Source organism: Diorhabda carinulata, chromosome 5, assembly GCF_026250575.1.
Source record: "Diorhabda carinulata isolate Delta chromosome 5, icDioCari1.1, whole genome shotgun sequence".
NCBI classification, from domain to species: domain Eukaryota; kingdom Metazoa; phylum Arthropoda; class Insecta; order Coleoptera; family Chrysomelidae; genus Diorhabda; species Diorhabda carinulata.
In genome coordinates, this window is record NC_079464.1 from 28,901,749 (window position 1) to 28,913,158 (window position 11,410).

The following is an 11,410-nucleotide window of genomic DNA, read 5'->3' on the forward strand; positions in this document are numbered from 1 at the left end:
TCAATACATGTATGTTTTGTTATTTTTTAGTACGTGTGTGAAATAAGCTACTTTCTTAGGCAAAAATGTGTGTGCAATCTATCATAATATCAATAACCATATTTGTGAGCCTTGTAATCGTGAAACTAATAGAGCTATCAAAATCATAAGAGAGAGTCTCGTTGAGTTGTTTCCATTTGTGAGGTAAGACCAATTTCGTGAGATCATTTCTGGAATGGTCTTGATACAGGAAAGCTTTTCCTCTACAAGTTAAAATTATTAATGCAGTTGATGTATCGACAAAACTGAACCGAAATCACGAATTATTCCAATTTCCCTTATTTTGTACATTGAACACTGATCGTATTCTAAATTTGAAGCTTCTTTGTCTGCTTAGCCCCTTAGACTTAGTCAGTGAGTTAGTGACAAAATTGATTACTGAAATTCTCGGTTTCTAGTTGTTTTATCTATAACTAAGTCATAAGTCGATCAAAAATAGCCTGAACCGCTTCGAAGAGTGCCACTTGTTTTAGCCCGATTTGGCGGGAGCGTTACTTTGCTCCCGGATACCCATTCTCAATTCGCGATGTATTTTTGGTAGTGCTGAACCACGTTCAAACTTATCTTCAGGTAGTGGTGGTTATACAGACATTCCTCTTCGCGAATAAATTCAATTTCACTTAATTTAAACATTTTATCTACAGCTACAAAAACAAAATGTTCAAAAGCTAATCGAATACTAGCTTTGTAAGCCACACGAAGCTAGTATTCAAAGCCAGGATAATAAAAATCAGTGGCAAGGTGCGCTACGAGCTGTTAAAATAAAACGCCGTACTATTAAACTATTCTTGCATACTAGCCTAAAAAAAAATCAGTTTTGTATGCACGAAACCAGAGTTACTACCTAACTAACACTAGCTTGAACATTTAATATCTCGGGCATTATGTTAAAATAAATAAATATTCGCAGTTATTGAAAAAATTGCTGTATTATTTTCCATAATATTTATAATGTAGCTCCAGGATTCCGAGTAACTTCTTCTTTATAAGATTCTTAACATTTCCTTGAAGGTTTGCATACTGCATCGTTTCGTATTCTTCAACATCAACTTTCATTTCATCGTAGAGAATTATTAAAGGTATCCCTCCGAGAGCAACCACTAAAGGCATTAAAGAATAATTTTCCAAATGGTGCAGTAAAGTTAAAAAAGGGAATTTAGCGGGATCTGTACCAAGTCTTACTAATACTTCAGCGAATTCTCTATAATAATACTCCACATATTTTTCGTAATTTGTATTTATATTCTCGGAGGAACTCAAGTACAAGAAATACCCCAGATCTAACACGGGGGAATGAAGAGTTGTCAAATGCCAGTAAATAATTTTCACGTCTTTAGCAATTGTCGGATTGTTTTTCTGCAAAAAAAAAAATGGAAAATAGTTCAGTTAATATATATACTAAAGATACTGATATTGATGTGATAGAAGATATTACAAAAGTTAACGATGCCACGCAATCAATATAGATTTCAATATTCGTATTATTTATACAGGGTGGCGCAACAGAAAGTGCATATTGCATCATCTTTTTTCGTGAGGTGGAGCGGGGGGGCCTAGCGTGGTTGGATAATTACACCAGTGGAGTCACTTCGACGGAAAGCGTCGCGCTTTTGTGTTCGCACACGTGTTCAGAACATAGATTAAGACACATTAATGAAGCTCCGAGTGCAAATTTAATTAAAATATGGGTTAAGCGTTTTGAAAAGACCGATTCCACGTTTAAACCACCAGCAAAAGGTCGTCCAAGAACGTCTAGGACCACAGACAATATTGATAGGGTGGAGTCAGTACGAGAAAATACGCATGTGTCTAATCATAAGAGATCGGCGGCTTTAAACTTGTCGCGACGAATTTTACAGCGAATTTTGAAGTCGGATCTTAAACTGCATCCTTATAAGCTCCAGTTAACACAGGAATTAAAAGATACCGACTTTGGGGCAAAGTTGGAATTTGTTGTAGAAATGCTTAATCGATTTTTCCACTTTTGACAACATCCTTTTTTCAGATGAGGCTCATTTTCATTTAAATAGGTTTGTAACCGACAGAATTGTCGTTATTGGACCAAAAAAATACAAAAATGAAACATCACAAACCACTGCTTAATCCGAAAGTAACGGTATGGGCAGCAATCTGAAGCAAAGGAATTATTGGTCCTTTCTTCTTTGAAGATTCACGAAGACGAAACATCACCGTTAACACCGACCGCTATGTTGCGATGTTAGAAGGATATTTGACTCCAGAACTTGGCGGCTGTGAGACGGATGTTTCCTGAAAAACAAATTTCCAAAAGAAGTGATATCCATTGGCCACCACGTAACCTTAACTTGACGCCTCTTGATTTTTTGCGGGGACACAAATATGAAGTCTACATGAACAATCCGAGGGACAGGAAAATATCCGCCAGGAAATGGCACCAATCACCCCAGATTTATTGAATATTAATCGAGATGACTAGGGTCAGCATACCTGAGATTCTGATGAGTTTGTGATTAACAAAGAAGTAAGGCAAATCCATTTGCTATCTGCACTATTCATGTATTAGAATATATAATTCATTAAGGACATAATAATGACGAGAGATCCTTTGGGCCAGAAATCGTGAATTATTTGGAGACGAAAGTTTTTGAAGACGGTACCGAAGAGGAAATTGAAATTCTGCAGCAGAAAGACGATGATGAAGATGAAGGAGAAGATGAAGTTAAATAAAATTAGAACTTGTTGAAATTATAACCTTAATATTACGAGTTTTTGATTGAGACTACCAGTTGACCTCAGATAATTCTCTGACCGCGCGCTCTACGCCCTCTATCTCGAAAACAGTATAAAAAAGTATTAAAAAACGTTAAATACAAAAGTTGCGGAGAATTATATTCTCTACAATACTGATACTTGTAGCATAAAACACATAGAAAACGAGATATTTTCAAAAAATGTAAAAAGAATCGATTTTTGTGACCTTTGATTTGAAAACTTGCGACAAAATAGTTTTGGGATTCCAAAATACAAATTTTTACGTTGTAATATACTGGGTATGTCAATTTTTCGAGATATTCACCTAATTTGGCCTAAGATGACTGGACTACAAATCTTAGTACCTGTAAGACTGGAAGAGCAAGGGGCACTAGGCAATAAAGACTATCAAACACCGTATATTTGTCTTTAATGTACTAGTAAAATAATCTATTCACTCGGTATATATATCAGAAGTCTAGATAAATAAAGCAATCTTATCTACTACTAAATGATAATCATTTTCCAACTCGATTTGAAGGAATCAACGGCTTGAATATATGTCAAGTATTTGCAATAGCTCAAGTTATGTGTTTGACTTACCTCGAATAAAACAAAAACATTACGTAACCAGACATCTCCGTGAGTAATTACCGTTTCGGTAGGTACGTTGGAGAGAATGTCTTCGATGATAGATAAAGTACCTTTTTGGATGTCTTTTAAAAGTTTATCTCGTATATCATACCTGTTTTCTTCCATCAACATATCTAATGTCATTTTCAAACCAGTTTTTAAATTATTTTCTATATTTGACAGCAAGAATACATCTTTGATATCGGGCTTCCATTTATTTATAATGCTCAAAAATTCACCGGATTCTTCGAATTGGGCCGAATATGTAACAGCGTGGAATGTAGCTAGCGCCTTCAAAACTGAAGTTATGATATTTTGATCGATAGCCAATTGTCCAACAGTCTGTTTGTATCCTAGATCCTGCAGCGTATTAAAAATCAAAACTTCCCGATCTTCAGTAGTGAACGTTCTACAGCAATATGGTATACAAAGTTTAAAAGAATCAGGCGGTGATTTTTTTTGCAAAAATTTCACCAAGTACGGTACTATGAACTCGTGAAAAAATATTTCTCTTTTGAATGCAGTTCTAACGTAATCATCATCGGAAGTTTTTTCACTCATTTTTATACTCAAATCCATATGAAGTTGTCTGTCATCGTAATCTGTTCCAGTTATATGGACCGACACTAGTATTCCTCCACCTCCGTATACGAAGTGATGCGGCACTACCGAAAACTTGATTTCATATTTGGAAATTTTCATTTCTTCCGCCAAATTCTCAATGTATGAAAAAATCTCATTTTTCGTAACATCATCTAGCATTGTGCTATAATTCTGATAATATTTTTTTCTATTTTTTGTTAGATTGCTTTTATCTCGAGTACCTTCCTAATATCCTCCCATTATTCAAAAATACAGTATCTATTTTAAGTTACAGCATATGCTCAGCAGTAACAATACTTTATTTACATTATTTTATCATCTGATATATATATATATATCTGTTTATCGCTGACTGAATTAAGACCAGCATTTATCACATCATTGAACTGTAATTGGAATTTTTGATATATGGATACCAAAAAAAAAAATGAAAACGATTTATTAACAACTCCCTTTACTCCATATGTATTAAAAATCCTAATTTTGCGTTTCGTATATACTTAAATGAAAAAAAAATAGGGTGAATTAAATAACTCAAATCCTAGGTTGTTTGAAAAATACCGCTGCATTGAAAAGTACATAATCTATACAACAAATGTACCATGTTTGAAGACACCGCGTTCTTAGTACAGTGAAACTTGGTTAAGTGAGACATCAAGGGACCTGCACTGTCGTTTCACTTATAGAGGTATTCCACTTACTCAGTGTCTCAGATATACAGGTATAAATAAATATCTGTCTCATTTACAAAGGGTTCCATTAATAAAGGTGAGAATACAGGTTATTTCAGTTATACAGGTTAAATTATTAAATAAAATAAAATAACGTGTTATGTGTCTAAATGAGTTTTAATAAAAAAAATAGTACTTAAAGGTAATCATACAAATTTATGTAATCAACAAAAATATTCAAGCACGTTTTTACACGTAATATGTACTCAACGACAAGAGCTGAGCTCTTAAATATATGATGATGATGTACGAATATGGAAACAGAATATATCAATTATAAAAATCTGTCACTCTTGTTTGTCGTTTGGAAGTATCAGCCATCAGATGTTTTTCGATGTTATAAATTTTATCAAATATGCTTTGGTCACCAATTGATGACATTTCAAAATAACTGTGCAAAGTTTCTAGTGCTTTTACTGCTTCGCGTTTGGAAATTTTTACTAAATTTACTTCCGCGCTCATTTCATCGTCTTCTTCTTCATTTTCCAATGAAGAAGACGAGAAGGCATGAACAATGTCGCTTTCATTAAGTTCTATTGAAACTATTAAACCGTCATCGACGTTTATAAAATCTTGGAATGTTGGCTGTTGATTATTGTCGTTGCTGATGGCTAAGTTCCAATCTTCAGGATCAGTTTTGTCACAAACTTGTTCGCGTGTCTTCCAACTTTCATAAACGGATATTAACTTAAGTTTTTCACGTAATGATAACGATTGTAGCTTTCGTTTTGGCATTTTTCAAATAAACATCTGTATGATAGTAAAGCGAAACTAAAACTGAAGGTAATTGAAGCTCAAAATTAGTCTTACGTACTTGAAATGTGTGGAATTTGTTGGTAGAAAAAGAATGAGTAAACAAACAATGTTATCTCAGTTACAGAGGTTTATCCATATAAAATTTACTCGCTGTCTCAGTTTTAGAGGGAACTATGATGATAAATCGAAAGAACAAATCCCAGATATAGAGGCTTACCTCGTCCCACTAGCAGAGGTAATTCAGTGCCAAAGTGTTGGGACCTCAGCATGAGTTCCAGTTATGAAGGTTTCTCACTTATCCAGGTCCCACTTAACCGAGTTTCACTGTAGTTCCTAGACAAGATTTCTGGCCGCTAAGCGGTGTACTTTTGTTTATTTTTAAAATTTCGAATTGTGCAAATAACTCGGAATCTATGCCAAATTTCGAAAAAAGTGAAGAGATCAAAAATGTAGTTCAAAAAATTTCCTACAAAAAAGGTTCCCTGTGATTTTTCCTCAATCTCCAAAATTACTCTCACAAACAGCGAATTTCGTGTTACTGGATTTTTTCAACAGTGCATTTCTGAAAGCAGGAAATTACCTTCGAAGAAGCTCAAATATGATTTTTTCCTAACCTACAAAAAACTCTAAAATGCCAGAAATCCTCTTCTAAAATCTTGATTGCTGTAATTGTGGGACAGGGATAATCCTTGAAAACGTTAGTCTTGTGAGAACTTTATTTAAACATTTATCAAAAATAGAGAAAGTATCAAAAATCGAATATAAGAAATCAATAGGAATCTAGTCGATTTCGTCATCACTTTCGAGCATTTTTTCCAAGAGGAATTCCATGCTCGTCACTGTTTTCTCCTACAGGACTGGTCTCTCTGTCAAAAAATTCTTCTTCTCCTAAGTCAGCAAGAATCAGATTCGTTAAAACGTTACACGTGCACTAATAAGATGTCTGTCTGTTTTGCGGCGCCCTCTACATCCGTAGAATCTTCGGCTGATGTAATGAAGAAACTCTCCCGGTAGAAAGAGGTTTCTTTTTTGTAATGGATATCTATATAGAGGGTGACTGTGCTCATCCGAATGATGCGTTAAAACCAAACCCTCGAAAAATCGCAAAAAGATTTAAGAAAAAAATGTCGTTTTGGAGCTCTTGCCGAGTTTTCAAATTTTTTATGGTAAACCAAAGGTTTTACGAACTTATTTGGATCGGAAATTAAAGCTCGACAACTCAATTACAAAATGTATGCTTTAGTTTTCTCATTATTTTGCGAAAATGGCTGGTATTCAACAACTTCTGACTTTAGTAAAAGAAGTTTTTTTCCTATCTCAGAGTGAGTTCAAAGGTATAATTGGTCTCATTATAAAGATAATCGTCTAATTGACGACCTCAAGCAAGGGTTAGCTGACAACTTTCTTTCGTTCCGAAATTTTGAGTTTTCGAGGAGATATAGCAGTTTCTTCTTCAGCCGATGACGTAAATCCCCTCAGAAGATGCGACCCCGAAGTTTGAGCGCGTTTTACAAAGAAATGACAGCTCTTAGGGAAAAATCATAAGGAACCTTTTTTGTAGAAAATTTCTTAAACTTCATTTTTGATTCTTTCACTTTTTCCGAAATTTGGCATAGATTTCGAGTTATTTGCAAAATTTTAAATTTTCAAAATTTAAACAAAAATATATCGCTTAGCGGCCAAAATTTTGATATTAACTTTCACTGTATCGATAAAGCACCCTGAGAACTACCTAAATCCAGAAAATTGGCGACAATTTTCGTGGGTCGGGAGCTGTGATCACTAGACTATTAGCCTAACCAATATTAAAGCTGACCTTGATTCTACTCTGGGTGCGACTGCTCCTATCAACAATAAAATATTAAATAGCAGAATGACAACTCCAGAAATGTTGGGAAAAATCCATAAAAAGTCTGATTTTATAATCTTGAATTCTTGTATAATTTTTTCAACGTCATTTCGTAGAATCTGGTAGGTGTTTTTCAGCCTATCAGATGCAAACTAGTTCTAGATGTTGAAATGATAGAACAAATTTAGAGAACAGCCCTGATTAAGAGTGTGCTCCGAAATCGTCTTGTTCAAAATCTGAATATTAACTTCAAAACGGCTTTTCATTGGCCACTGCCGCATATTCAATTTCTGTCGTAGATAATGCTAAATACACAGTTTTGCTTCTTTGAAAACCATTATATCGGATTCATTCCATACAGTATTATGCAACCACTTACACTCTTTGTGTTAATTTGTTCATAATTTTTTATTATTACTTGTATAAAAAGTTTTTTTACTATTTACAATGTGTTTATTATTAGCTCCTCTTATCATTTCCTTAATCCTTACATATCCTAAACCTTATCCTTAATTTACTGCATAAACCAAAAAATTACCACCAAGAAAGTTTATAGTCCAGGAGGATGTGAAAAAAAAATTATTCAAAAAATGGAAAAATGTTTTACCGTCATCGCGGATATTAATTTTTTTTATGTATTCGACAGTAAATTTTATTAGCTTTTAGAAAAAAATCACGCAAACCACTTTTTCTTACCGGAAGGGTCTGACATACCTATTTGAAGTGTGTGTCGAGGGTTAAAATTTCTCCATCATGCCGGAAACTTTATTTTTATTTCAATCATTTTTATGTAATTTTGAAAAATATCTTGGTATGCGCGCTCAAAATCTGTCGGGAAAATCCCACATACCATCTTGAAGTGCATAAACTATATTAGCATCTACTCCAAAATGTACGATGTTCAATAAATTTATTTTGGAGTAAATTTAATCAACCAACCAATTTTTGCAATAAATTTCTATAATAAAAAAGGTCATACAGTAAATGAGAGAGAAGAATTTCATTAAACTATTGTCCAATACAGAATTTCTTAATGAACAACAGCTAGAAATCGAATTGACAAATCTCAAACCACTTACTTACCAACAAAATCTATTTCATATTGACACACTGAAACATTTTAAAAGAACTAAAGAACTATTAGAAATCCTCAAACAAGGAAACGAAGTATATATAAGTAAGATTTTGAAACAAGGATGGTTAGTTGGATCGGCTTTTGACAATACGGATATTGTAAAGTTTGTAAATGATTTTTACCTTGTTTATCATTCTCTAGGAGGAAAAAGTTACTAAACAAGATTTCAAAATGTTGGCCAGAGGAAAAGATGGATGTTTTGTTTGATGCTGTTAATAAAAAGTAAGTTTTATTTAGAATATATTGAAACTAAACTTAAAACATGAATTATAAATGCCTTCAACACTTTCTGAAGAATAATGCACTTTTTATACTTAACTATGTATTATACTCTAATTTCTGAGTGCATTGTGTTAGTTCTGATATGTTAATAGTAGAATGTATATAGATCCACTGAACACCAACACTACATAACTATTATAACATTGAAAGACCAAAGATAAACAGTTTACCTTTGGTAGTTGGATGGAAATGTGTCTCAAGTCTACACATTACTTTTCTTTTGCCCCATAGTCTCTTCTTTTTGTTTTTTTCTCCCATTATTGTAATTATTTCCTACCCTTGATGTTGATCCTTATTCCGTTCAATCTTTTGGATTATTGTTAGCATGTTAAATTTCCTTTATTGGGGTGGATTACTCCCCTAGTTTTAGAGCTCTGGTATCTTCTCTAATTTGGTTTCTCCAGGTAGTTCTTGTTCTGCCTCTTGGACATAGAGGTATCCATTTCTGTAGGCTTCCTTCTCATGATGTTTCCAGCCTAATTTAGTCTTTGTGTTTTTTTATTATCATTTCTTTTTTTTTCTAATTCTCTTTTTCCATCTCCTGTAACATTTGGTCCCAGTACAATATTTTTCTTCTTTCTTTTTATTTATCACATAGAGGCAGCTTTGTATATTTTCATTTTGCTATTCTTAGTCAAGCTATAGCAAGTTAGCAGTTTCTTCTAACGGAAAAAGATCTATTAAACTTTCTAGTACTTCTTTACTCAAAATGAAAAATTTTTTAAACTATTTTTACCTATTATGGTATATTTTGTGTTTTCTAAGGTCTGATTACTTGTGCTGGGATATTTCTGTTCTGTATTTCTTTACTAAGTTTGCTTTTGATTGAATTACAATCAAAATCAAGAGTTTGATTATTTGAAGTTAATAAATGGGTTTTTTGATAAGTTTTTTTATTTTAATTTAGTTAATAGGTGATTAGAATCTATCAAAACTCCTGTGGATACTTTTCTAACCAATTTGGATTCATCGAAGTTGAATTTTTATAAGTATAATATCTGATTGTTATTGATGTAGTATATTACTCATTATAAATATTATTAACGGTTCTATAATTCCACTTTTCTAGATATGGCTATGCAGTATCTACTGCTATTCTACACAAATGTTCTGTATCCAAAATAAAGTCTGAATTAGAAGAAAACGAAATTCTATTTCTTCCAAATCAAGTATTGAACATATACAAGAAAAGTGAAGAGCTTTTTGAATTCTATTTGATGCACTTTAATAAAATGTCTTATACAATATACGAAGAAGACAAAGTTATTCATAAAGTTGAAATCTTCCCCAAGAAATCCTTATATGATATTGTATTAAAATTTCGTTCATTACAAACTCTAAGTCCCCCAAAAGAAATTACTTTAGAGTGAGCTGAGGCTCATTATGATCAACAGGAACGAAACTTGACTTTACTATAGATATTACACAATATTATTGTCTCTGATCTCATAAGTAACAAGACATTCTTTTGATTCACAGTGTTCCAAAAATTCAAAAAATAGCTGCAGAAGACAAATAAGATGATGTTCTTGCTTTTATGGAGATTGTAGATATGGGATTTCCCAGGAGAGTGCATAATAGATGGGACTATTTTACAAATATGGATAATTTTACCTCTTTTATAAGGTTCAAACCAATAGTTATTAACATTAAAGAGCCAATCGAGTTTTCTTAAGACTTATATAAATTGGCATTAGATATATTTATCATCAAATACATGTATTGAGGAAGCTTATTCTGGGTTTTTGCAGCAAAATATAGAATAAGACAACATAAATAGAAAATAGCTAATCATAATTGCATTTTCTAATAAGCTGGTTTCCATTTATCAATTTCTATTTGCTGCTGCTTACATTATATAGGTCTTTTGGTTTTCCTTTTATTTTAAGCTACTTCTGCTATGATATGTAGATTACAAATGTTTAAAAAGTGTTTTTTCTTGATTTGTATGCTTGTCCGTTTTCGATAACGTTTTTAAATTTTTGTCATGGTTTTAGATATATTTTTATCAGAAGAAAAATTTGATGATCTTACACGTTTTTCATTCATTATATTACGTGAATTTCATAAGAAATCCTTGAAATAGAAAAAAAAACAAGAAAAAACTGCTTGTATAACCTTAAAAAGTATGATTAGAAGATAGGTGATTGTGCCCATTCATTTAATTTTCAAGAAAATTTCCCCAGATCGGTGACATAACTTCAACTCGAACCGCATAAAATATTTGCTGTATAAAGATCTATTTATTTTATATATACAAAAGCAATACACTACACTGTCGAATAAAATTTCTAATTAATAAGCATTGAAATATCAAACGAAACGTCAAAAGTCAAAGCAATTCTGAGAGCACTCTTTCAAATATCTTAGTAATGAGACGTTACTCGGAGTATTCAAAAATTCATCTAAACGAACGCGAGCTGAGCAGTGAGATCGAAATAAAATGTATTGACGAGCAATACCTAACAGAGTCATCAGATATGAATAACCGAACATAGTAATTTCAGTTATTTTCTGTAAAAATTAAAAGTCGTTTATTGTAAATAAAGTAATTTTAGAAAAATTGAAAATTTCTCATGTTATAACGTTTCACAGCTTGCAAAAAACACCAATTTATTCATTATTGTGCCTTTTTTTTCTAATTATATCTAT

The 11,410-nt window shown here is 32.6% G+C and overlaps 1 protein-coding gene and 1 long non-coding RNA gene across 2 annotated transcripts; one reads left to right on the forward strand and one right to left on the reverse strand.

Moving 5' to 3' along the window:
• Positions 1-946: 946 nt before the first annotated feature.
• On the reverse strand, positions 947-4,172 carry LOC130894257 (uncharacterized). The gene is made up of 2 exons (XM_057800952.1): positions 3,373-4,172; positions 947-1,395 (listed from the first exon to the last, which is right to left on the reverse strand). Exons 1-2 carry the CDS (start codon positions 4,162-4,164, stop codon positions 970-972), a joined length of 1,218 nt encoding a protein of 405 aa, XP_057656935.1. The 5' UTR covers positions 4,165-4,172; the 3' UTR covers positions 947-969.
• Positions 4,173-8,327: 4,155 nt separating this feature from the next.
• Positions 8,328-10,788, forward strand: LOC130894280 (uncharacterized). The gene is made up of 2 exons (XR_009059310.1): positions 8,328-8,698; positions 9,828-10,788. It is a non-coding gene; the product is annotated as an uncharacterized LOC130894280 (long non-coding RNA).
• Positions 10,789-11,410: the final 622 nt, after the last annotated feature.

Bases quoted from the DNA above. Each gene is read 5' to 3' on its own strand.
- LOC130894257 (XM_057800952.1), bottom strand. From the start codon at position 4,164: ATGCTAGATGATGTTACGAAAAATGAGATTTTTTCATACATTGAGAAT. The intron at 1,396-3,372 runs GTAAGTCAAACA...TTTTTTTTGCAG, and splicing joins ATGTTTTTGTTTTATTCGAG to AAAAACAATCCGACAATTGC.